At 41.9% G+C, this 27928-nt stretch overlaps 2 protein-coding genes across 5 annotated transcripts in view; both read right to left on the bottom strand.

Moving 5' to 3' along the window:
* Nucleotides 1–27692, bottom strand: part of LOC134610561 (von Willebrand factor A domain-containing protein 5A-like) — a 47025-nt gene extending 19333 nt beyond the window's left edge. For 3 of the 4 annotated variants that reach the window (XM_063453548.1, XM_063453551.1, XM_063453552.1), the window contains exons 1-15: nucleotides 27617–27692; nucleotides 25867–25924; nucleotides 19060–19262; nucleotides 18537–18759; nucleotides 17892–18061; nucleotides 16482–16596; nucleotides 14900–15069; nucleotides 12704–12792; nucleotides 12128–12272; nucleotides 11466–11545; nucleotides 9597–9711; nucleotides 8424–8582; nucleotides 7702–7805; nucleotides 3886–4094; nucleotides 2299–2382 (exon numbers count right to left, since the gene is read on the bottom strand). In XM_063453548.1, coding sequence (XP_063309618.1) covers nucleotides 2299–2382; nucleotides 3886–4094; nucleotides 7702–7805; nucleotides 8424–8582; nucleotides 9597–9711; nucleotides 11466–11545; nucleotides 12128–12272; nucleotides 12704–12792; nucleotides 14900–15069; nucleotides 16482–16596; nucleotides 17892–18061; nucleotides 18537–18759; nucleotides 19060–19262; nucleotides 25867–25912 — 1912 coding nt within the window. In that variant the 5' untranslated portion in view covers nucleotides 25913–25924; nucleotides 27617–27692. Of the gene's footprint in view, nucleotides 1–2298; nucleotides 2383–3885; nucleotides 4095–7701; nucleotides 7806–8423; nucleotides 8583–9596; nucleotides 9712–11465; nucleotides 11546–12127; nucleotides 12273–12703; nucleotides 12793–14899; nucleotides 15070–16481; nucleotides 16597–17891; nucleotides 18062–18536; nucleotides 18760–19059; nucleotides 19263–25866; nucleotides 25925–26046; nucleotides 26154–27616 lie in introns of those variants that run through there. The other variant, XM_063453549.1, reaches the window with a different exon arrangement.
* The window catches only part of LOC134610562 (von Willebrand factor A domain-containing protein 5A-like), a 180589-nt gene extending 152896 nt beyond the window's left edge, over nucleotides 1–27693 (bottom strand). The window contains exon 1 of the mRNA XM_063453553.1: nucleotides 27617–27693. The gene's annotated coding sequence lies outside the window, so the exon portion shown is untranslated. The remainder of the gene's footprint in view (nucleotides 1–27616) is intronic.
* Nucleotides 27694–27928: the final 235 nt, after the last annotated feature.

Below are 27928 nucleotides of genomic sequence, written 5' to 3'. Positions count from 1 at the left end.
CAGTGTAAGAGAAGAGAAGCGACATTGGTGCGTGTGTAACGAGAGCGGAAGGAATCAACAAGTGATACAAAGAGACAAAGGGAGTGAGCGGATAAGAAATGTACAAATGGTACACTGCTGTTGTCGTAAAGTCCTCATTTCATCTTAAAGGGGTAGGTTAAAAAAAAATATATATAAACACTTAAATGGTACATTCAGAAAAACCTGATTATTTTCACTTAAAAAAAAAAAAAAAATCATAACTTTGAATTAAATTCCATTTGTGATTTCTGGATTTTTAAACAGAAAGTTGCCCAACATTAAAGTTATCCTCACCTGTGTATTTTTGGTAACGGACCAGAACTTTAATGCTAGCTGGACTGATTGGCAATTGTTCTCTGTAAAGATTGTGGATTGGACTAGGAATACATTGAATGTTCCAGTCCTGACGTGGCTGTTAAGTGTATGGCCTCCCAAATATTTAATATGAATATAAAAAAAAACTAAACACAAAATAATGTTAACAAATTGCTAAAGTTTTTTTTATAGTGCAGAGTCTCTTCTAGTTGAGGATATTAGGAGCATGCGCGGCGTGCCAAAGATTCTGCCATCGAGAACCATCGACAAATGCTGGTTTTCTGTCTCTCGTACTGTACGTAGAGGCAAGGCTTGAAGTTGCACTTCCAGAACGTCTAGTATGTGAAAAAAGGGTTTTGTACGTGCAAGACTGCAGGCATAACAACTTCAATAAGGATTCACATTATGAAAAACACATTAGCGTTACAAACAATTCTTCAAATGGAAAAAATTACCTCTGGGGCGCCTTTAATGACGAATTTAAGAATTTTTTTTAAATAAAATAAATTTACATTTTGGGTAGTTGGCTAGGGTCCGAATAATATTTGGATCTTGACCAAATGCAATAACTGGCCAGCCTCATCCTTTTAAGTGTGTACGGTACACGGTTTCATTTGGAAGACACTCAATTAAAGTTATTGACCCTTTAACCCCTTAAGGACCAAACTTCTGGAATAAAAAGGGAATCATGACATGTCACACATGTCATGTGTCCTTAAGGGGTTAAAGGCTCAGTATAGTGTGTGGAGGATATGGACCTAAAAGGACACTATATAGACAGGACAACAAACGTGTAATACTGTAGTGCTAAAAATTTAATTTAGGCTCCCAGCTCCCCTTGGCACTCTAAAAAAAACAAAACAAAAAGTTAATAGGATTTTCTTTATTCTAAAATTAGGAATAAAGCATTCGGAGGCTAATGCGAAACATAGGGAACCATTAGAAGGCCATTGTGCATGCGCAGCAAACACCACACTGCGCCAATCAGCATCTCCTCATAGTGTGTTACTATATCTATGCCACTCTAAGGAACGCTCAGTGCCTCCATGCAGAGCGCGAAGACACCGAATGTTAGTTTTCTACACTGAACTAGCAAGTACCTCTAGTAGCCATCTGAGAGACAGCCACTAGACGCGTTTCTAGGCAGTAACGTAAACACTGCCTTTTCTCTGAAAAGGCAGTGCCTACATTAAAAAGCCTGCAGAGACTGACTATACTCACAAGAACAACCACATTTAGCAGCACCCACACATTAAGCTGTCCAAATGATAGAGTACAACAGATACAAAGGTCTTTCCATTAGAACAGAATGAACAAGCCATACATCATTTGGAGAGGAAAGCAAGCTGGTAAAGTCCTACTGACATTGTGTTAATGATGCAGCACACAGAGGCAAACCAAATATAAATAGATTGATAGACAAAGACAGACACTGTGGCAACAGTTTCACCATCCACTTCTGCAGAGAAAAAGGCAAAACCAGTATTCAACTTCCAGAAACCACTAAAAAGACAGATAAAACCAAGGACAGCATGGGAACTCGTGCTAAAGCCCCAAGTACCAGCGGTAGAGCAGAACGAGTTCCAGCGTATGAAGCGAGGCAAGGAGACAGTGAAATAGACACAGAACTGGTTCAATGACATTTACCCATGCCACAAAGTTAATTTTCTTTGGTATGGCTCCCGTCCACACAGGTCTACAATATCTGAAGGAGGTGGGAATGTACTGAAAGGTCTTATAAGTGTTCCCAGAGTTTTAAATAACATAATAAAAAGGAAAAAAAAAACATGAACATGCAACGGAGTATCCATCCAATTAAGCCTGTAACAACTACTATTTACATTGGTTCTGTGGATATTAAATCTAACAAAATTTTACAGTTTCCGTGTCCCTGCTCACACTTTATAACTATAGGAGTCTTAACATTTTCTTTAGAAGAAAATGTTACACATGCAAACTCACAATAAACATCAGCCATCATTTTTGGGCCTGGAGCAGCACAAGCCGCCATCCTCACTGCTGGATAGGAGCCCCCGCTCATTAAAACTGAAAGAAATGAAAAACAAAAAACAGTTTGAAAGTGATGGAAAATTGCAGATCATAGCTTTAGTGAAGGAATACATTTAATTTTAATAATGACACAATGTAAAATGTGATTTCCTTTATTTACTGCAGCTCCATTGCAGGAAACCATATAAACATTAACCGATCAGAAAGAAAAAAAAAAAAACAACCAAAAAAAACCCCAAAAACAAACAGGACCTACAATGCCTCCTCACTGAAAAATCAGGAACAAGGAAATTGTCCTCAATTCACCCCAGAGCCTAGGAATTCCATAGGTGCACCACATTGAGTTTGGGAGTGTAGTCCGGAGGCTGTAATGGAGAAGTTCTTTGACTCCAATGTCCATCAATATGTGATCTATTCTTAAGTTAGCTTCTCTCGACTAGAGATCCGCATTTGCATTGCCCAATTGACACATGCACTTTTGGGCCTACTTTCTGAATTCATTGGCATCTAATGGAGTGCCCCTTGACAGGGTTGCATCTGCCAGATATAGTATCTCAGGTCCACTCAGAGCCACATAAGGGACCATAGTCTGATCAAATTCCAGTGTTAGGCTCACCTTGTCCGGTAAAGCCACTCTCGGGCACTCTGCTCTAAGGTAGTCTTTCCTTAACAATAAATAGAGAAAGTCACTATAAGCTCTGGACGGGAACAGCTTCCTGACTGGAGATGGTGAAAATTGAACACGAACAGCCAGGGTGCCAGGATCACCTCCCTGCAGATCTATTATTGTCTTGTGTGTGGGCTCACCCACGAAAGAGTAGGAGTAGTGGACCTATTTAGGGTTATGGCGGGTATCTTCTAATCCATAATTTGACGAGAATTACTTCACTTGCAATAAATCTTGCCTAGTACAGTAAAGGTGGGGGAGGTGGACAATAGTGCACACGAAAAATTAATCAGATATAATGGAGTATAACCAAGAATGCTCTCTGGCACTATAGGGTATCCATATTGTGTGATCGCTAATACAAATGTATAGTCACTTAAATTGGAAGTGACAAATGGGGCATGCGCCTACGCACCAAAATGGGGGACAAGAGCAGAGCCGGCATAAGTCTGACATAACATGTAAATGTGCAGGGGCTCAATATAGTGAGGAGACAATAGTCTGTAAGCTGATATAGTTTTCTATATATAGTTTTTCTGATATAGTAAGCTGATATATGATTTCTGGTTTCTGATTGGTTAATCTTTATTTGGTGTGTTGCAGTAGAGCGAATATGAAGTCTCCTGTCATGATGTAAAATTGCTGGTTGTCCACAGTGCATGGTAACATTACAACCATCATGATACTAAACCAGCCAGACTACATAGTCTAACAGATCAGGTTATGATGGATCCTCAGATCTATACAGAAAATATTCTGTATTTCTCACAACTGTAGTTCCCCCTAGCCGCACTTCAAAAAGTGTTATAATGGGGGGGGAGAAATTATTCTGGCTAATCTTGGCTGGTGACTAATTTTTTGGGATTTCTTACATGGAGTTGGGATATACGAACGCACAGGAGGACAGTCCACAGGCTGCTTGGTTTCTTTATTGACGGCCACGTAGGCTGTGAGAGTGGAGATCACACCCGACTGAATGCTGGCCTCCAAGATGCTCTTCTTCACTTCATCTGAATCAGATTCTAATCCGTTCTCCAGATTGGAGATCAAAGTCTTGGCAGCAAGTCGGTGGATGGTTGATCTAAGGAGGGTGGGGATTGTAAGACATTTAGAATTGGTCAATTTAAAAAACAAACCACACCCAGTCTCTAGTGTTGTCCTCCAAGTAATCTTAAAAGGAACATTAACCCCTTAAGGACACATGACATGTGTGACATGTCATGATTCCCTTTTATTCCAGAAGTTGTGTCCTTAAGGGGTTAAAGGCACCAAAACAATTTCAGCTTAACGAAGCAGTTTTGGTTTATAGTCCAAGCCCCTGCAGTTTCACAGCCCTAGTCACACCTCCCTTCATACAACTTACACAGCCCTCCAAAACACTTCCTGTAAAGAGGCATCTATTGTTTACATTTCTTTATTGTCTCCAGCTCTGTTAACAGCTTTCTAGACCCCACAGGAGCCTCCTGTGTGCTTAAAGTTTAATTTACAAAGCCGGTGATAAAAACAAGAAAATAAAAAAAATACATATATGTTTTCATGCAGACTGCATCCGTCACAGTCAGGGGAGGTGTGGCTAGGGTAGCATAAAGACAAACAAATTTGATTCAACTTGGAAATGGCAGAGAACGGAGCAGTGAAAGTGCCGAGGTATGATCTATACACAACTGTTTCATAGAGCTGCAGTTCTTTTGATTACAAAAGGAATACAGGAGTTCGGAATAAAAAGATATGTATTCCTTTGGCACTGCTCACCTCTGCCCCCTATGTCACAGAGGAGACTTCCTCGTCCTATCCAATGCTTAAGAGTCACGTGAGCGGGTTTTACTTTGTTTATGCAGCGAAAGCGCCTCTAGTGGCCGACTGGTAGTCACTAGAAGTGGACTTATCCCTGCAGTGTAAATACTGTGGTTTCTAAATAAACTGCAGTGTTTTATAATACATGGTTAAAAGGTACATTGCACCAAGACTACAAAGAGTTGGACTAGTCCGGGCAACCCTAGTATCTGTTAATAGGTTATCCTAACCAAGACCCATGAACAAAAGGGTTACAGTGTGACAGCACTCCAGAACCACTAGGGGCAGGTTTCCTTTGGCCATGTAAAAGAAAATTCTGTAAGTGGGTATAAAGTCCAGGCATCAAAACATCTCAATAGATTTTTGGGAAGCTACAGCCTCAAAATGACCATTAAATACAATTGCCAAAATTACCAATGTATTAGGTATTTGTAAGAAACATTGGTTTTTGTCACACCTATGGTACATGTGACATTAAAAGGCAAGACATTGCAATATAAGGGACGTTATCATTTCCAACATTACAGGTAATCCTAAATAAATGGGCAGTAAGTGCCACTATTTTGCACAATATGAATCTTTTTAAATGACAAATAACTGATGTGAATGAAGTGGGGCATGGGATTACGTGCTGAATAATGATATAAATAAGATCTTACACCAAAAATAACAGCATGTAGTCTCGTGGTGGGTGTCCATGAAATAGAACGACTATTGATCACACAAAGCACGGCCAATAATGGTGGTTTTATAACCCACATGGCACCGTGCAATGTATTTTCAACAGCAAAGGAACACCGAAATCGGCCCTTCTTGTCGGTCTACATGCAAACATGAGATACAGGCTTTGAGGTCAGATGATCTGCTTGTTGTGGTTTAAGATCTAAAAGCCTTTGAGAGACAAAACCATAATCGTCAGGAAGGCAGAGTTCCTGCTTCTCCATTTTTGTAACAATTCCAAGAAGATGTTAATATACATCAGTTAACAGACTGCAATGTTCCAAAAAGGCTTAAATGATCTACACCAGGAGTTGTTGGAAGAGTCAAGAAAAACGAAGCACCATTATATTCCCCAAACAGCAATCATACATTTTCACTGAGGATTCAGATAGACCAAGTCTTGCAGCCAGTCATGGGCAGAGGTTGCATTTTTGGAATATCAACATGAGAAGTCTTTATCCATCTACTTCTTATTTTTCATTCCTACCTCCATCCTCTATAGCATTACGGTCCATTGTGTCCAATTGATAATTATTGTACCTTCCATGCTTCCCTCTTGCTTTGTTAAATGTTTGTTAGTGTTCGAGTTATTGCACGTATAATCTTGTTAATTTATGTTCACTATTTAGACCTTTCACCCATCTGATCTCTCCCATTCCCTTATGTCTTGAAATTGCAAATGTTTTCCCCTCTGCTTTCCTTGATTGATTTTTCACACCTCAATAAGTGCCTCTCCACCCATAATCGCCTTTTCATCTAACCCCAGACAGCGTCTAAAATAGCAATCATAGGTATTTACCCAGGACAGAGCTAATAAGTCTTGAAGCCAGAGCCATATGCAAAAGTAGAATTTATGTAAAAATCAAGGATTTAATTTTGGCCTCACATCCAGTCTGTTGCCAAATCATGCCTAAAAAAATTGCCCACATTTTCCCCTTCCTTATGCAGGATTCTCCCAAAAGCTTGGCCATGCTCTTATAAATTCTCACATGGACCGGTCAGTCCTTACATTGGCTGCCCACACCCTATAGACATTGATTCAAAATACTAACCTTTCCTCTACCGAGGCCGAGGGCCTTGCGAGACACTGCCTCGCACGACGACCACGCAGACTGAGGTTCATCCACAGGCAGCGGAATCTGACACCTGGATCCTGCACGCAAAGCGGGCTAGCTTCCTGATATATGCATGGTCTGCTAGGCAACCTATTTTATTGTTCATCACATATACGGTTCTTACCTTTTGTCTGCCATATCTGGGAAGTAGCTAGACAAACGCCAACACGAGCTGCTAGCGTGATTCTACACAGGGCTCACTCAATTTTTTGTGTTGCTGCTTGCTATGCCCTTTAAATTTGGTTCCGTTTTATATTTAGGTATACCTTACACGACACTCCACCAGTACATGGAGTGGAGCTTCAGTGGTTAATCTTGCTTATTGTTCTAAGCTACTACTCAGCATTTCTACTTATGTGTTTATTATTTCAAAACATGCCATTTTCTCCTATGACATTTTATGAGAGACACCCGTTACGCTTATTACCATATATTCTTGCTAAAATTTCTTTATGTTCAACTATGCACACAAAATAAAGAATGTAAAACACAAAAATACAACTAACCCTTACCTATAAAAGGTCTAAACCAGCTCTTCACAAATTAATAGGTACACACCTTCTAGGTCTCTCTGCTCTGCCAGTGACCTTCTCCTGTCCGCTGCTTGCACCCTTACTGCTAATTCTCGCTTGCAGGACATCTTGTGGGCGGCTCCTTTCCTTTGGAACACACTGCCTACCCCTATCAGACTCTCCCCTAGTCTTTAAATGTTCCTCAATACCCACCTCTTCAGAATAGCGTATGGTCTCCCCATGTAACTTATTTAATAAATTAAAAGAGCCCCAATTCCACTCTCACCTTTTGATTCTGCTACTTCCCCTATCGATTTGCCATCTTCCAAGCTTCCCTTCCTATGCTGTGTATTTATATCCCACCTCTTCTAGATGGCAAGTTAATATGAGCAGGGTCCTAAGCAGCCTATTGTTCCTGTAACATTTTGTAATGGTCTCACCTATTGTTAAATTTACTTTTCCCTGAAAAGGGAAATTTCCCTGGAAGCCCTGGACCGCCAGTACCACATCCTTTGAAGGGCAAAAAACAAGCACAGGAAATCTCTACCTCTTGACGTCTGAGAAGATCAAAGAAAATGGTAACGTGTTCTTGAAAGTTTCTTCGTTGAATTTGTACTCAAGACAAACATTCCCATCTGAAGCATCCTCCACCTAAGACAAAGAATATAAACTATTCAAAGTGCTAGAGATTCTGCATCTATTCCTATAAAGTCATCATTTCCTCCATCAGAAGCAAGAGTAGATTCTAGGGAAGACCTACTGAAATGCTGGTTAGGGTTCTAAACTGTATACATTATGATGCTAAGCCGTTGTCCGGCTGAGCTCTCCAGCGGTTGACCTACAGAATCCTCATATTTGGTGGTCGAAGGAGTTGAGGTTGAAAAATGATTTAGCCTACCATTGTTCAAACGTGTATTGTGTGTATGAAACAGAAGTAATGATGGGGATTTGCAGCAAATCAAACAGTAAAACATTTACTCCAGCTGAGACAGATGACTTATATAAAACAAAACTAAAAAACTATTTAGGGTTATTCCTTAAAAAAATATAAAATTAGCATCTTAAAGCGGCAATGTCACCCAACTCTCCACTTTTCAAGCGATCGGAGATAGACCGGGGAGGAGAATTGGGAAACTCCACAGACCATCATAACTGCTCCTGCCCCAATAACCCTTATTGCCTTCTACGAGCACACATACGGCAAATGGGTGCAACAGAGTCAATACTAGCACATTCTCTACTGCTCACACTGTAACCAGATTGACATACCTTTCCTGTGATTTGGGCATAGACAATGCATCTCTGACCCTGGAAGATGACATTGGGGGTTCTGGAGAGCAGAGTGGCCTCCAAGCCAGGAGGAAGGGTCCACTGCAGAGAGATGTCCTTCACTGTGGGCTGTAAGGAACGTTTCAGGGCCTGAAGGACCTGTTGGAGAGATTGTACAGCTGTATTAGTTCTTTGAAATTAGACTATATTTTGAGTGTCCTTAAACAATAAGCACTGGCATAAAACGAACAAGTCAAGCACCCTAACCACTACAACAGCAAGTCTGGAATGCCTTTCAAGTAATCAAATCATTTGAGAATGGTCTGACATCTAATTTAGGATCCGCTCCCCTCATCTACGAATGCATTGCAGGTCTTCACTCACAGAGAGCTTATGGCTCTCCACTGGCAGTAGTGAGGGCAGGAAGCAGGGGTAGACGTTATTTGACAGAAAGGAATATGAAAACCGACAGAATACGGTCCTTTTGAGATGGACACATACTCTCAGACGACGATAATTACCCAAAGCTCTTTGCAGGAAGTATTCCCTATTGAGAGTGGCACTGATCAGGTTGCCACATTCGTGCCAGTTCTGCAAAATGTAGATTTGTTATATCTTGCATCAAACAATGCGTTGTAGGGGTTTAGTTTTGCCCCTTTATACGGATGCATTGTAATGCTGCACAAACAACCCAGTTTTAAGTCTTACATTCTCCTTATGGGACATATTGCTGGGTGGATTAAAGTCTTCATTATGCTGCTCAGATTTAAGTTAGTTTGGAAAACTAACACCCTTTATGGGGACCATTGTACCCAACACATTGGTTGTGCTTGGGAACTGAGAAATTCCACAAGACCGTTCACTCTATAGGGTTTCCCACCAACACCAAGAGTTAAGCATATGGACATTCCTCTGGGCTGTTGGACTTTAGATTACCCTCCAACAAATTAATTTAAATCAATGTGGAAATTAATAAAAGCGAAACTGCACTATGAATAGTTAAATAAGGAGACATTGCATTATTGCAGTTTTAAGCAAGACACAATAAAACTAAAATGGTGATTTAGAACTGCTCAACCAGTGATTGTGTAAATTTTTTTTAGCAATATCTACATTTACAGTTCTACAGTATGTGTTACAATGCACATTTATACATTAAGATCTACAGGTTACCTTCCCCTGCATTCTCTCTTTTCCGGTGATGAATTCTGCCGTACCATTACCTGCTTGGGCCATACCTTTTATCAGAGCCGTGGAGGCTCCTTCACCGATCCCAAATGTAAAGCACCTGAAGAAAAACATTATCCAGAGGAAAATTAAATTACAACAATCTGCAGCAACAAAGGACAAAATGCCAACAGCGACCCCAACCTCACATGGTCACCCTCCCCCTAAACATTTGGATATCGTAAGGATAGAATCTTTATGAAATACTCATTTTAACGGTTAGAATTTCACTGAGATACACAAAGTATTCCTCCTCCACCTGACTTTATTAAACTCAAGGCGGAGTCCAAGTCAATTCAGACAGTGACGGATGAAGGGAATTAACTGTCTACGGAGGATCCAGCGCTCTCCTCTGCAGATCTCAATGATGCATTCTTGCGCATTCAAAAAGAGTACAGCAGCAACATTGGCTCCTGGCACATTGAAGAGGTGCCATGCCCACTGAATATTAAAATTTTTGGCCTTGTATTCAGCATTCGCAGTGTTTATTCTCAGGATTTTCCTTGTACTCGGTTTCCTCATGTATGTATATGTAATTGTATTGAATGTTAGGGAGAGCTCATACAAACTGGTTCTGTTCGGCTCCTGAACAGTGACTACTACGACACCTCATTTAGAATGTCTATTTAGAATGTTCACACCTCGCAAATTGCAAGGGAAAGCAGCGGTGCTTGCTTCCCCTGTATGGCAGATGGTTCGTATAACCGAACACCAACCATGTGAAGCATTCGTATCTCGAACCGGCATACACATACTGTCTCAGGTACCCTTGTCAGGGATAGTCCTACCCGCTCCCAACAGAGCTATGGTCACTGGCTAGGCTTGTAGCTGTCCAGGAGAGTGCCCACTCCAGTGGATACCTACCGGAGAGGGATGCGTGCCAACAGGGAATCTCTGGAGTGGTGAGTCGGTCTCACGGCCGAAGAGTCCCACTGGCCGCATGGAAGTCCATGTGGACCAGAGGGAGAGGGCGCGCCCATTCAAACTGATTCGTCACCTAAGCCCTGCAGTGACCAATCAGTGAGGGAGCATTGCACCCTTTCTCCTGATTGGGCGGCAAAACACTTCTCCTCCCTGAGTACAGATTAGTGTAACCGGGTTTCGCACCCTTTCTTCTGATTGGGCAGCAAAAAAACGCCACTTCTCCCAGTGAGTGGATTGGTGCAATTTGGTTTTGCGCCTTTCAGTTGATTGGTTGTAGCTTGGTTTAGGCACAAAATTGTAATTCACCGGACTAAACCAAGCAACTTCATGGAACTAATTTCGGAGATGTACAGAGTCTCAAGCCCAGAACTTTAGACAATGATTTCTCTGGCTCTGTACATCCAATCGCCCCACTATTTGCAGGTGTCCTAGTGGGGTCCCGGGGCGGTCTAGCAATGTATGTTTCAACACTGTAACCTCTTCCCTTCCCAGGGTGCCGAGCCCCAAAGTTTACCCCCCGATGTAATGTGTCCTTGTGTACTGTTGGTATCAAGCAGAGCAGTTGTGACCCAGCCCCCTGTGGGGGTCTGTGCATAAAAGAAGCCGGTTTACAATAAATTGTCAGCATTTTAACCTTCAGAACTGTGGGTCATCTGGTTACTGGAGGAAAGGAAGATTGAACCCCCGTGTCTGCTGTTTCAGCTTGCAGGGGATGCAGCGGGGAACTTTTTGCAAGGACTAAGAGCTTCCAGGACTGAGTCCAGTCCGTGGGAGCGCATGGAGCCAAGTCACCTAACCCTGTAAGAGTTGCTGATCAACTGAAGGAAGGGAACTAGCGGAGGTAACCGGCTGCATGTAGTGGCAAACATGAAGGTGTTGAATGGCATTCACCGGTGATTGGCGGCATTCTTTTGAACCTCTGATATCACTTGCTTTGTGTTCCCGACTTCTCCATCCGTGAAGACGAAGAGCTGAAAAGGAAAACACACTGTGGGACACAGATCCACCACAAACATAGGACTCTCACTGCCTAATGAGCAGACTGCCTTTAGGGATCATTACCCAGGTCACAAGTAATTCATGGTTTATGGTTAAACATTTACTCCTTTTATTAACACATTTCACTTATCTCCCCAGTTATGGTTTGGGCTGACATACCCTGCAGATCTAAATGGTTATTTCCGATTTTGTTTGTTGTGGCAGAATTTCCCTTTTGAACGTGTTTATAGCTCACATTTTAATTGTAAAAAAATAAATAAAAAAAATAACACATTTTAAATCAGTTTTATAAAGGTGATTATAACCATCAGCAAGTTAAATGTGAATTGAAATACCAATATAGTATTATATTATTGTACAATACAATTAAACATGAACACAATTTATAGTAATTAGAATAGTTTGTTTTTAAAGAAAAGATTTACAATATTTAGGATTGCTTTGCCACTTCTGGTGGAATGAGAGCCCTGCGTACATTATGTTGGTAGAGTGACGGCATGTAAATCTAAGTCCAGATCCAATGATAGATAGTTACCCAATCTCTGGGGTGTTACCTGGCGTGGCTGCCCTGGTCTGCCCGCTGTTTTATAGATTTTCTGTAGAGGTTGTAAAATCTCAGTTCCTCCCAAGTCAGCCTCCATCTCCGAAACCTTTTTCACAGCTTCATCCATCGACACCTGTGTGTACTCCATGCTTTCCCTGGGAGAATAGAAACCCAAGTGATTTGTGAAATAGATAATGCTTAAACTGCAGCAGCCATCCATGGACCTCAACAGCACGGGCACAAAAACAGTACACTGCGGCCATTGTGTGTTTTGCACGCGTATAGAATGTAAGATATTATGCTTTACTAAAGATCTGGATTAAATCAATATTTTACTTTAATAATTCACCCAAGTATCACGCTGCAGGCATTTACCTGTCCAAGTGACCCATCCTCAAACTGACCTATACGAAGAAAGATTTTAAGGGGACCTTTGAAGAAATAGTTTAATATCTGGTCAACTACTCAGCCCTGGAGGTGTGAAGAGCCCTCAGTTTAGCCAAGCCACACATTTTAAGGAGAATACTCTGAACTAGACTGAAAGTCTGTTACCGACACATACTAGCCAGGCCAGCATGATACTCACGGAAAGAATGACTCAAAACTGGACCCAAAACCATAGATATTGAAATATGAACCCAGTGGTAAACTCTTCAACAGAAGGATCAGAGTCTCCTGCAAGACAAGAGCAAGCGAGATAAGGTGCAATATTTCAGAACAGTATTTACGGTTATCTCCCACAATGCAATACAAATCGCCTGGCACCCCCCGGCGTAATCTTAAACCAGAATCTTATTAGCCTATCAATATTTAAGTGGCAGATTTAACATAACTGCAGAGCACTTAGGAATGCTGCAGTGAAATATATTAAAGGGACACTATAGTCACCTGAACAACTTTAGCTTAATGAAGCAGTTGTGGTGTATAGAACATGCCCCTGCAGCCTCACTGCTCAATCCTCTGCCATTTAGGAGTTAAATCCCTTTGTTTATGAACCCTAGTCACACCTCCCTGCATGTGACTTGCACAGCCTTCCATAAACACTTCCTGTAAAGAGAGCTCTATTTAGGCTTTTATTGCAAGTTCTGTTTAATTAAGTTTCTTATCCCCTGCTATGTTAATAGCTTGCTAGACCCTGCAAGAGCCTCCTGTATGTGATTAAGGTTCAATTTAGAGATTGAGATACAATTATTTAAGGTAAATTACATCTGTTTGAAAGTGAAACCAGTTTTTTTTTTTCATGCGGGCTCTGTCAATCATAGCCAGGGGAGGTGTGGCTAGGGCTGCATAAACAGAAACAAAGTGATTTAACTCCTAAATGGCAGTGAATTGAGCAGTGAAATTGCAGGGGAATGATCTATACACTAAAACTGCTTTATTTAGATAAAGTAATTTAGGTGACTATAGTGTTCCTTTAAGATTAGGCACTCAAGCCATTCCACCCATTCGGTGTAACTCATTAGGGGAGGAATGGTGTCTTCTCTCGATCGGCTCAGCGTACTGGACATGGAGTAGAGGTTATTGGTAGGACTGGCTTCAAAACGGAATTCTAAATGTATCTTGATTCAAAATATAACCAAGAACCATGAGAAGGTGGATTACCAATGGGATACCCATCAGGTTTTTTTATTGGGGTTTCGTCCACTCCTTTGGATAAACTGTACAAGTGCTTTATAACGTGCTCAGTGTAAGAATGTACACAGAACCGTTTCTTGTTGATGAATTGCAGTGTCAGATCCAACCTCCAACGTATGCGACTAAACAGCGATCGAAGTGCCCAGCGTCTTTAAACAACTCCGTATAGGGTTATAATGCACTGATTGATCCCTGGCCAGTCAGTGGATTCGTGACCCTTACGGGTCCTTAAAAAGTGCTCCACACAATAAATACTACAGTTAAACAGAACCCTGCCAAGTACTATGTATTGCTTAATTGAGCATGCAGTGCCCTGTTCCACTGATGGCATGTACAACATGCACAAGTATAGGCCACAATTTAATTTGTTTTAATCAAATTATTCCACTTTGTTTAGAGGAAAAAAGTTTGTATATGTTTTACCCACAATAATTCACAGACTTTAATGGTGACTACAGATAAGAAAGTTATTTTTTCTAACAGATGGGATTTGGTACTTCTGTGAACTGAAATTAATTCAAAATAAAGGCCATCGTTCGCAGCAGTCCACTTACACTACCGCACAGTTCATGGCTGTACTGAATCCAACATTTATACATTTTATAAAAATATGTAGAACTTGGCCTCCAAAATAAAATATGAATAACCGGTTCACCTCACCATGCCAGTAGTGCCAGCTCCACATTCACCAATGATGCTTCCTGCCAGCGTAATGATAGCAGGTTTCATCCTTTATCCGACTACCCAAGACAGAATACCCAATCAAGGCAAAGCTACGATCACAGCATGATCCGTTGATTCATTCATCCACCCCACAGACCCTGGAGATACCACACCGTGGACAAGAACACCAATGTACTTTCATCTAGGGTGTTGCCCTTTAAGTACGTTCGTGTTAGTCTTGTGAAGAAAAGACTCACCCAGAAGTGAGGACCATTCTTTTAGACAGGTCAGTAAGAACAATGTGAGCCCTGCAGAAGGAATGCTACAAGAGGCTAAAATAAAAGGAGTCCTACATCAATGCACACCTTATTCTACCTTAAGTGCCTTTAACAGGCAAAAGAAGGATACAGTTGCTCACACTAGTTTTTAAATTCAAAAAGGCAATTTGATCAGGGAAACAGATGTACATATCGTGAGGTTTAACCTTTGCACTCTGGATCCGCATTGGTGAATTTTCCTCTGAATTCATTGGGCAATCCATACTTCCCGACCTGTCCACCACAAAGATGAACTCTCCACAGTTTGACTGCTCCGATATCACCGGAAAGGTGGGGTAAAAATTCAACATGACTACTGGCTCTGCCAGCAAGGAACCTTTATAAAGGAAAAAAGAAAGTGGAATAATTTAAATCAAAGATAAATACTCTTACGACCTAAAAACAAATCTACCCTGTCTTCCCACTTTGAAGCAAAACATCTTATAAGTAAAAGAACTCGTGTGTGGTAGAGATTGGAAGCCTGCACATAGGGCAATGCTGAGCACGGAATTAAGTCAAACATGGAGTGTACCACATGTACCATAGAGGAGTAACGAACATTGCCAATCAACGTGCCCATTTCCTCGGACTTTGAGCTTGCTGATGCCATTGGGTCCACCCATAGAGCTCCAATCATTCTAGTCTCACAATTTTAACCCCTTATAGTCTCCCATTTAAAGTAGTGGAATGTAAAGGAATTACAGCATTTTCAGGACAAACTAAGAGACCAAATTTAGGCAGATCAGGTCGTCTGTTGATGAACTGGGAAGACTAGGGTGAGAGAAAATACCATTGAAGTAGCTCCATAGAACCATTTGAGAAGAATAAAAAAAAACTAGGAGAGGCTAGACTATGCAAATTAATCATTGTGCATATTTCTTATATTACACCCAAGACTACAAACTTCAAGAAGTTTTTCATAAAGATACAGATTTGTTTTAAAAATCCAAATGCCATGAAAAGTATAGGCTTGATGCACGAGACAATGCATGGGCCACCTGGTTTAGGGCAAGAGCCGATTTTTGGCAAGATGTTACACTGGGTGGAGCGTACTTTGCCATATACTAACAACCAACATGATCCAGCTGACAGAAACTGGTATCATCCTGTTCAATAGATGCCAATAGAATTCCTCTAGATTGCAAGCTCCTTTGAGCAGAGTCTTCAATCTATTTTTCCTGTAACATTTAGTTATGGTCTCCTTTATTGTTAAAAATGTCCCCTTTTATAATATTCTAAAGTTCTGCTTACTATATTGGCAGTTATCCTAAAATGTATTTCTCGCACCGTTTAGTTTGTGGATGTTAACAACCACAGATTAAAGCAGGCAATCTGAAGGTGTATTCATAGTCATAAGAGCCAAGACAAACAAGGCAGGTCACTGTATAAATACTTCATATATTTATTCACTATCCGATATTCTAGATTTAAGGCAACAATAACCATCCTAGATATTCAAGTTTAGAAAAATCCGTGTATAGTATTTATTTCACATATATGGCATTGGATGCGCTATATTGGTTTTGTTCTTTTAACCAACAGTGCTGGCTTCCCATTGTCCTAGGCAGTGGCAGGACTATGTTCGGTCTCTAAACATCTTAGACAGTAAACACTGCTGTGCCAGTCGGCTGCTTCGTACCTCAAGCTCTAGAGAAACTGTGCAGGTTTTACATTCATGCAGACATATGAATGGGAAAAAGGAGAACAAAACACGGCTAGAAGACAGGCATTGGCTTCGGATTGCCTTACCTGCTTCGGCTTCTGAAAGCCCCGCCTCTAATGTCACACTAGGTTTGTTCACCTCAGCGTAGTAAGTAAGAAGTTCTACGTCTCGCTCAAACTTGTATCCCTCAGCCAGAGATACCTAGAATACAGAGTAATGCATAGATAAAAAAAAAAAAAAAAAAAAGAAGAGTTGATGTATCTTGAGGTTTGGTTGCACATGCGCTATGAAGTCTTCTCCAAGTCTCCACACCCAACAACATCTGTTAAAGGGCATTTCAAGGTGTTATTTTTCCTTTATAACTATATTTTTTTTGGGTGGGGAGGGGGCTCACGGTCTCATTGGACTGCATGTTTGTAGGTGGAAGGAAGTGAGTCAGTCACTTACCACAGCATTGATCAGTGAGAATTTATAAACGACTGGGTCGGCCAGGTCTAAGTCAGTGCTGCACATAGAACTATGTGGTTAGAGCCAAACAAGCTCTGGCAGATCATGAGTCCCAATGGGACTTTAGATATCTGTTTGTGCAACCCGAGCAGTGATTGGAGGTGGTGAGGGACAATCCTCACTTTACGCATTGCAGCACTTAGAGGAAGGCTGCCTACCCCTGCACTATACGGATAATTGGAGTCAATATAAAAAATTAAACCTGGAGTTTTTGTATTTTTATTACAACAATAAATGCCATTTCTATTAAAACAAATGTGTGCAGTTGGTATTCTTATTTTTAACACCTTTCCAGTTCAGGGATTAGAGGGCTACTCCTAGCACCATGACCACTTCATATCACTGGAGTCTGTATTTACTGGGTTTCAATATAGAATTCTGAACATACGGAGATATTTTATACGGCAGTCAGAGGTTTAATGCCACCTCTGGTGACATCATCTAGTACATTAGTCATCCTGGAACACTTGTTCTGTGCTTACTTCTATGGATAGAGGGCCATTCATCAACGAATAGCACTCAGTCAATGAATAATGGATGGGATTCTGCCGAAGACCAATGTCAGTCACCCATAGACTCACCAGCTATGGCGGAGACCCAGGTAACAGGGCAACTAAATGGCCTTATTAGAGAATGGTGCCAGGGTACTCCTGGCATAAAAACGTCATTGTTGGTTTTGATGCTTGGAGCAACCCCCTAACCTTTCAATGTCACCCAGTAACAATTCGTATTACATCCTTCATGTTATTCATGGTGACCTGGAATTTAACTGAAAGATAAGCATTGCATAGCAAGCATTAAGGCCTGCATTGATATCTAGGAGTCCTGAAGGTCCATGACACAGTAACACAGAAGTAGTTAGAAAGAAAATTAGTAAAAATTAATTAGGAAATAGATTTTACCAAATGAGGTGAAAGTTATTTCAGAAGAGGATTTCCAAGGTGGCACAGGACAGATATGGAATAGGTGGATAAGCTTTGATTGCTCACCTTGGCAGATGTTTTATCATCGTTGGTGTATTGGATAGGTGTGATCTCACAGTTAGACTCAATCTTGGAGATCCCATAAGAGGAAGTGAAATGTGCATCCAAAGACAGTGTATATGGTATCTTTCCAATTGGCACACGTGGAATATCAGTAGTGACGCTTGGGTCCTGATCTAGAAAGAGAAAAAAAAAAAAAAAAAAAGATTGTAGCAATATACACATGGACATCGGGATGCTACCAGAACAAACCGTTTCAGATAAACCATAGGAAGCTCCAAACCCAACTGGTAGCAATCACTGACAGCTGCTGGGAACTTTAATTCCTACGACAGACTTGGGAATTTGTACGGATGAATGGAAAATGGCATCGTGGGGAAAGGTTTGCTCAGACTGGGTATTTTTGGAACCTAGCAATACAAGAAGTTTTGAAGTATTTTTCCCATTATGCTAAGTGGGATCAGGTTTTCTGAGCATCAAGAGTCATTAAAGGCAGTCAAACACCTCCAATGTTAGCCAACATGTGTGGACCTCATTTCCTATGATGCTCAGAAAACCTTTCAGATCTGAACATCATGGAAATTAAGTTAACATAACAGAAACTGAATATACAAGAAAACAACTGTAAAATCAAAGTTTGGCTTGCTGTACCTTTTGGAGTATATCGCGGGTTCAGTACGGCCGGCAGGACGAAGCGCACAGCTCCGTCAGCCTCCACCGGCAGCTCTCTCACATAGCACAGAGTCACATCAGCTTCCTGGCCTGGGAGCAGGTTCCCCACGCTGCAGCTGAAGACATCACCAGCGCTCTCGTCTTCCTCCAGTAGGAATGCCTGTTGGCCCTGGCTGATGGCTTCATCATACGTTTTGTGAGCCTGGGAGAATAAGACACAGACAGGGTTATTCACTGAAACATTTTTTTTGTGATCAGACCAGACCAGAGTGTTGCAAATTTTAAGTGAACCAGTCAGATAATTTTTTCAGATTTGGTAATTTTGCAACTCTCACATTTATTGAATAGCCAGTAGAAGATACTCAAGTGAAATAGTTCACTTGTGTAAGCTGCTGCAGAATCATATATACTAAAAGGTTACTGTGATTACCTGCACATTTACCAGACAGACTTCAAAGACTTTGATGTTTAACCTTTTTTTTCCCTTCAATATATTTACTACCTCTTTCTTCTCTTGAATTTCTGCTATGATCTTCTTCCCTTCCACCATCATTTCAAAGTTGTATACAGCAGAATCATTATCCATGGGGAACACAAAGACCGCTTCCACTGCATTCTCCTCCAAATTCTTATATTTGAGAGTCGCAGATACATCGGCCACAAAGCCTCTCACCTGAACATCCACCAAGATGCTTTTTAAGGGGACTGAAAAACAGAATAAACAAGCGATATTTAAAGGGAGAAAAATATGAAATGGATAAATACTGCCGAATGACCCGGTGTGCTTCTATCCAGAAGGGGAGCAAATTGACAAAGACAAAAATAAAATACATGTTTTTAACTGGAGATTTAGTCGACAAAAACAAAAAAAACAAAAAACAGATTACCAAAACATGACTAAAACCAGTTTACTGCCAAAATTAACACTGCTCAAAAAGAATCTTATACTGGTTCTAGATATATGGCTTCCAATCTATACCGATTTTCATATAAAAATAGTATTATCATGAGCAAGCACTAGAGGGCTTGTAGCATGCCAGAGAACCATCACTGAAGAGGTAGAGGCTGCCAGCTGTTCCCTAAATGACCCTGAAATAAATCTGGAAATGAACTATACTGTCAGCTATTTGCCAGCCCGGACCAACTACTGCATGAAACAAGTTAGAAGCAGGAGAGCAGACATACAAAGATATAAAGAACGAGGCACTCCGAGTCCCCAGTTTAATTATTGGATTATTGCCAGGTTGGCTCTTGGGTCGCACTACCTAGGATAACCAAATGCTCCTTTTACCACTGACTAATACAAATATTATTTAAATCATCTTTACAGATTTCCTACAGCTACAGCCCAACCCATCGAACGACTAATCAACTGCCCTACAGCAAATTACTTCAAATATAAAGAAATGGTTTCCAGACCTCACAAACTAGAAAAGTCTCAAACAAACAAATTCCAGAGAGGTAGCAAAATACCATCACTTAAAGACACAGACATAACACAAACGTGTTCTGTGTAGACAGAAAAAACAAAAACTGTAAAGTAGCCATTGTAGTCAATTATTTGAACGATTCCAATGTCCAAATAAAGGCATTAGTTGAACGTTCACACGTCATTCTAGAATTGTGCTTGCAGAATATTGTGTGTTGGAAGGGAAACTCAAATATATAGGGATTTCAACCACAATTGCAATTCCCATTTCAACAGATTTGCAGATTGTAAACATGAGGTTATTTCAAACCATATGCATGAATATTGTACTCCTGGTTTACAAATCAGTTTTCACATGCAAATACTAGATCAGAATCTACATAAAGTTTACCAGGGGTAGAGCCAAGCTCAGACGCAAGAACGCATTGTAAGCCAGCTATGAAATAACCTGCAGCATATCAACATCCATCGGGCTTAAAAATAAAGATGGGAACCTCCAAAAGATCCCTCTCATCCCAGCACACCTTGGGGAAACATCCAGCAAGCAAATCTGTTGCCCTAACAAAAGTCTTGCGCGATAATGTGGTCAACAACCCCGGCACCTCAGGCCTCAATATGGTGCCGAGTCCTCACAAGAAGGATCATCACCATCGAGTCCAGAAGGCTTCCCAGGCTCGGGATATCCACAAGGCTATTGGGAACCTGCCTTCAAAGAGCGATCTCGCGAACATGGTTGCCAAATTGGAGGCATTGTTCCATACAAAGTTGGAAGACATCAGCTCGGATATCCGCCACTCTAGAAGATGACAGGGACACACAGATCAAGCAACTGTCAACTCACACACCTCCTGCCTATCAGCTCTTGATCGGGCCCTAAAACTACACAGAACTGTGGGAGGAGAGAGAGCCTCCGTAATAATAAGGCCTACCTGAACAAGATAGAGAAGACCTCTCTAAAGCCTTGATGGAGTTATTCAACTTACTGTAAGGTGAAACTGCCTGACACTCCAGTGATACTAGACTGGGTGCATAGAATTCTATGATCCTGAGGTACACCAAGCAATGCGCCTAGAGATAATTTGCAGGAAATAATGAGGGCATTAAGACAAACTACACAACCACTGCTCTTTCACAGTGCCCTCATACAGATCTACCACAGCACGGGCATTCTCCGTTCCCGCAACAAAAATATATAGTTAGGGGATACCCACAAAGGCATGATGAACTCCCGTTCTTGGTGCAAGATCTGTTAAGATTTACCCAAGGACTTGACTTACCAGAAATTCAAATAGCATATTGGTATGGCATGTCACAAGCTCTCCTGTCCCACAGATGCCACAGTTTCAAAATGTGGCAAACCCCATCGAAACGCTGAAGAAACGAACAAGGAGATTGACTACAGCAACAACCAGGCCCAACATATCCATGCATCCATCTACCCTCTACCCACTTTTCCAACCTTGGCTAAGGGTCTCCTCACCCGAAGGGAAGTCTGACTACCCAAGTCTTAACATGCTTCTCACTACCAGAAGAGACAAGCCCATCGCGGAGGTGATCGCGTCCACTGATTCCTCATCTCCAACTAAACAGTTATCAAGTATCCCACTTAATGCATAACACACCCACACTATTACAGGGCAAAATAAACTTCTCACTGTTTGAACTACACCAGTCTATCAAGTCTAAACACCTCTCCCTGTTTTATAAACTTATACAATCTAACATTTCCTGAACGACCCAAATTTGTCACTTTGGACAGAAGACCTCCAGATAAATTTCACAGACGCGGAAATCACAAGGTTATTCTCCATTCTTCTATCAGTAACTCCACCCATAAACATAACTATAAGAATCTCCAGATAGCACTACACACATACACCGACTGTTTCCGACCTCCCCATACACATGCTGAAGATGCCACCAGACAAGGGGTACTCCTTGACAGATTGGTGGTCATGTGATACAATTCGAGTGTTCTGGAAAAAATACTAGCACTAATACATTTAATCACGGGAATCACGCTACCGGTGGATCCAAAGGTTGCTTTATTCTTGCTTTACCCCATTACCATCCAAAATCCTCCCTAACTCTAAATCAACCATCTTAGAACTGTGGCAAACATGCTGATCCCCATTCACTTTTAGAAAAATTCCAGCACCCTCCATGAGAAAGACTTGTTGAATTAGACTTGTTGAAATGCATGCATCCCTAACCATCTCCTACCACCACTACACAGAGCTGGACACCACGGTTAACTTCCTGCGCCATTGTCAGGCTTGATATACTCAAACATTTACGTATTAACAATATGGTCGGGGGGGGGTAAATGGGGCAATCCCCGGTCCCACACAAAGGGGGGGATGCGAGACAGGTCAAAAGTTATACCCCCTGACCACAAACTCCCATCTCACCCTTAAAGCCTCCCTCTCTAACCCACTACTCGGGTGTTCCCTACTGGTGATAAAACCATCTCAGCAGCTCCTCTCTAATCCTCTATTCCTAGGAACCTGGAAGTCCCTCCTCACAAGCAATGGGTAGTTTCTAAACCCACCTTACCGAAATACATATGTAACCAATTATGAAGCTTTGTGCTTAAGCCAGATGATGCAACCAAGCCGAAGTCTGTAAGCCTACCTAAAAAAACAACATTTACCTCAACTTAATGTTTCTCCGTGAGTTACAGTAACCTTATTTGTATGTATTTGATGCATTACTGGAGTGGTGATATCATTATACCTAAATGTTTGCTTGCATATCTATAAAAAATTTAATAAATCAAGACATTTACCAGAACCTAAAATAAACAACCACCAACAGATTCACCTGCTTTCTATTGGTGGCTATATCAAAACCCAGACTAAATGCCTGTTGGATGTGCTAGAAGTCACCTGGCGATAAAATTAAAAACCCTCAGCAGTGCAAGGGTTAAGAGGAAGACACGTATTATAAATATGCATAATGCTGGAGTGTTACCAAGTTTGTTGGACCCCTGCCAAAGGAGAAAAACCACACACAAACAAAAACATCTGTCACCCAGCCATATAGCCGCTCGTCTTAGATCCTCGTTACAGATAATCTCACACAAATACAAAGCTTCCCTTACAGGGTAATTCATAATGGGGAGAATTCAAATTAGAATAAATAATAAACTATAGGGTCAGGAACACAAACATGTATTCCTGACACTATTGTGTTAATACCACCATCTTGCCCAACTGCCCCCTTTTTATAGTAAAATCTAACCTGACTATAGTATCCACTTAATGTGAGGTAAATTAGAGATTAATGCCACTAATAATATATTGGATTGCCTACTTACCACCAGATGAGGACAAGAGGCTCAGTCTGGCTCCACAGGTCTGGTGTAGAACAGGAAGCAGTGCCATTTTTTGGGGCCCCTTACACAGCTCAAGGTCTGGGCCCCCAGGGCTTGACAGTGAGTATGCCTACAATGCCCACACATAAATCCACCTACAGCTAAAGAGCTCAGGCGGCTCAGCATGAGGAGCCGCACCGTTGATTCCCGGTGCAGGGATCCGGCGCCCCATGCTAAGCTGCGTCCTAGGTCGCTTTACAGGTAGCGCCGGCCCTGTGCCCATCTGCGGTTCAACAACTAAAAGCCTGGGACCAACACTTACCAACAAGCACAAAGATCTATCATATACACAGACCGTGATTGTTCCGTCCACGAGTATAAATCTGGAGCTGAACACAAGCTCCAGAATATTGTAAGTGCATTTTGTTCTTTCATATTCTACCAGGATTTAGAATATATTACACTATATTACGTTCTCTGTTTATTCTATATACCACTTTGGTCTCCCCGCACCCTTCTCTGCATTTCCATGTTAATGGGTTCTGTGAAATTTCCCTTAATCTGCAGTTTATGCTTAGAGTTCATCCTTCATATTATGAGGCGTAGCAGGATTTTGTGGCAGAAGGAGAAAAATATGTTTATAGGAGAGTATGTCCCTTGGCTAGATGTGATTCAGCGTCGTTTAGACAGCCAAAAGTGACCTAAGAAGCCGGAAGTCCCTCTAGTGGCTGTCTGGTAAACCGCCACTAGAGGAGGACTTGACCCTGCAAGGTAATTATCGTAGTTTTTTTTATTACACTTGCAGGGTGAAGGAAGTTGGCACCCATGCCACTTCAATGGGCTAAAGTGGTCTGGGTGCCTACAGTGTCCCTTTAATATCCCTATCTGAAGTACAAAAGCAACTTCCATTCACAAGAATAACAGGGGCTGTAGTCCAATGAACACCCCAACAAAAAATATAGTCACTTCATCCACTACGACTCTGCATTGAGCTTCTGTTAGCGCTTCTCAGCTAAACATTGCCCTCCTGGGTCAGCTGATCACTCTCAGCACCGCCAGGCTTAATATCCAAAGAGCACTACGCTCACAGAGGATGTGACCAATGTCTGGCAGATTCCAAGTTAGATGTGAAAAGTTGTACAGTGGTTATGGTGCCTCGAGTATACCTTTAATATGGATTTTGATAGACTAATAAGTCAGACAAATCTAAAAAGGTTTCCCGTTAAGAGGCACAATTAGAAATCACGAATGTCTACAGTCTGTTGCAAAATCTTTTTATTCGTTCAAGAGAGCAACCATACATGTATCAAGACGGACCAGTCGCCCAACACGCAGAATTAAGTAAAACCTGTAACAAATACAAACAATAACAACGTATTACCAGGCCTTAGAATGGACGGAATTAACAATAGAATAAACAGTAAATAGCCAAGGTCAGGAATACAGAAAGGAACAAATACAGTAAGAATAAAGCCAAAGGGTCAGGGATACCAGTAATACGGGAAACCAAGCCAAGATAAAAAAAAAAAAAAAAAAACACAAAGAAAAACAAACAAAATCAGGAACGCGCTCTCGGATAACCAACAGGGTTTCAATAACCCAGTAAACCTTGCTATTGGATAATTTGGGTTCTATGACCCCAGAAAGTGCGTATACGGCGAAAACGTGACGCAGAACGCACACGTCATTGTGAGCGGTGTTATTCTTTAGCGCAGTCTTGAAGAGGCCAGTGGCCCTCCCAACTCTGGACCTGGCCGCTGACCCACAAGCTGCATGGAGGAAGAGACTGGCAGTGAGGTGAGTAACCCCTCCCTCCTTTAGTGCGAGTGCGCTAGTCAGGCGCGGCCCCGCTGTGGTTCCTTAGCCAAAATCACTGTACACACAGGGTTCCGAATATCTCCAGACCATAAAATCCATTGCAATGATCACAAATAAGAGTGTTAAGGATCTATATTACCCAATCCCTCAAGTCAAATTAAATTCCCACCCATCTGCAGTCAGCTAAACTATCCAATCAAGGGGCCAACTCTTTAGGAGACATATTGGGGGCAGGGAACAGGGCATGTTCTGGCCACTCGTGACATTAAAGGGTAACCTCAATACTCAATTACCTTCCCCCACTCATCTGACTAAAACATATTGTTTAACTAATAGAGAGGAAAAAACAAGTCACAAGAGTGTTCCAAGAACTGACAGCAGCTGAAACAACCTGCCCATCAGTGGGTCCCCGCTTAGATCTCAAGCAGGTTTTAGCTCATCTTGTGCCATTACAGAGAGATCATATCTGAAGCATCAGACTGGTCCCACCCGTACGGGCAGTCCAGATCCGAAATGTCAGCAAGGAACACAGCAACCCCAAACAATAATTTCAATCTTGTTAGGCATAGCTGATATCTCTCTAGGCACCGTGAGCAAGCAGTCCACGTCTGGATTACCCTTTAAACTTATGGAGAGCAAAAAACAAAGTGCAAGAGTGTCTGCCCGTTCTCTGTATACTCTTGCGCCCCGTTTTTTTGCACTCCATATTGTTTAACTAGGTCTCAAGATTCTTCTTTTAAAATTACCTGGCTTCCTGGAGCACGAGATGATGAGGCCACAGCAAGGACTCATGTTTAGGATAACCTATGAGAAATAAGAGGAAGTGACAGTTAACGTCTATAAATAAATTGCTCCATTTAAATTACACTGTAGTCACCAGAACAACTACAGCTCAATGTATTTCTTCTGGTGAGTATAATCATTACCTTCAGGAATTTTCATGCAAACATTGCCTTTTCAGAGAAAATGCAGTGTTTACATTGCCTCCAGGGACACCTCCACTTTCCACTCCTCAGATGGCCACTGGAGGTGCTTCCTGCACAGGAGAGAGGGGACTACTTACACCATAAGCTTATAGCTGCAGTTATAATACACTGTGTGCGGGGAGACAGGGGACCTCCTTACACCATACCCTTATAGCTGCAGTTATAATACACTGTGTGCGGGGAGACAGGGGACCTCCTTACACCATACCCTTATAGCTGCAGTTATAATACACTGTGTGCATGGAGACAGGGGACCTCCTTACACCATAACCATATAGTTGCAGTTATAATACACTGTGTGCGGGGAGACAGGGGACCTCCTTACACCATAACCTTATAGCTGCAGTTATAATACACTGTGTGCATGGAGACAGGGGACCTCCTTACACCATAACCTTATAGCTGCAGTTATAATACACCGTGTGCGGGGAGACAGGGGACCTCCTTACACCATAACCTTATAGCTGCAGTTATAATACACCGTGTGCAGGGAGACAGGAGACCTCCTTACACCATAACCTTATAGCTGCAGTTATAATACACCGTGTGCGGGGAGACAGGGGACCTCCTTACACCATAACCTTATAGCTGTAGTTATAATAGACTGTATGGGGAGAGACAGGGGACCCCAACAGCCTTATAGTTGCAGTTATAATACACTGTGTGCGTGGAGACAGGGGACCCCAATAGCCTTATAGCTGCAGTTATAATACACGGTGTGCAGGGAGACAGGGGACCTCAATAGACTTATAGCTGCAGTTATACACTGTGTGCAGGGAGACAGGGGACCTCAATAGACTTATAGCTGCAGTTATACACTGTGTGCAGGGAGACAGGGGACCTCAATAGACTTATAGCTGCAGTTATAATACACTGTGTGCAGGGAGACAGGGGACCTCAATAGACTTATAGCTGCAGTTATAATACACTGTGTGCAGGGAGACAGGGGACCTCAATAGACTTATAGCTGCAGTTATAATACACTGTGTGCAGGGAGACAGGGGACCCCAATAGCCTTATAGCTACAGTTATAATACACGGTGTGCAGGGAGACAGGGGACCTCAATAGACTTATAGCTACAGTTATAATACACTGTGTGCAGGGAGACAGGGGACCTCAATAGACTTATAGCTGCAGTTATAATACACTGTGTGTGGAGACAGGGGACCCCAATAGCTGCAATTATAATACACGGTGTGCAGGGAGACAGGGGACCCCAGTAGCCTTTTAGCTGCAGTTATAATACACAACAACCTTGGCTCAGATCCCATCTCCTGGAGTAACAGACAAATGTTAATTTCTGCTCCTTAAATGAGATTTGCCCCCATGTGTCCCAGTAACTTGCTGGGTGAGTGGGGTTATTTCTCCTACCTTCACACTGCTCCCGTGATTTAGATAAACCCTCAACATGTACTTATCCTTGAACCCCTCTGTAACTTCCTAGGGGACATTATAGAAGAATTGCCCCCAATATGTTCTGGTCTACCTAGGAGGGAGTATTGCTCTTACCTCTAGCTGCTCTGAGATCAGGCAGATCACTGGATGACTTTCAGTTCTTTGTAGAATAGACCAGCAGTGAGGGAGTGTCTCTCAATGCAGTGTATCTCTGAGAGCCGGAGGGTGTGACTGCTTGTAATAGGAGCAAGGATGTGGCTCTTGCTAATTACCCTCCAACTGCTGGATCCTATTACATGTTCTGTAGCAATCTGTGAGGAAATTAAAGGGACCCTCTAGTAATAATGAGGGAATAGAAATTAAAGGGACCCTCTAGTTATAATGAGGGCATAGAAATTAAAGGGACCCTCTAGTTATAATGAGGGC

This window comes from Pelobates fuscus, chromosome 5, assembly GCF_036172605.1.
Source record: "Pelobates fuscus isolate aPelFus1 chromosome 5, aPelFus1.pri, whole genome shotgun sequence".
NCBI classification, from domain to species: domain Eukaryota; kingdom Metazoa; phylum Chordata; class Amphibia; order Anura; family Pelobatidae; genus Pelobates; species Pelobates fuscus.
Note: the sequence above shows the minus strand (reverse complement) of the source record. Positions and strands in the feature narration are given on the sequence as shown.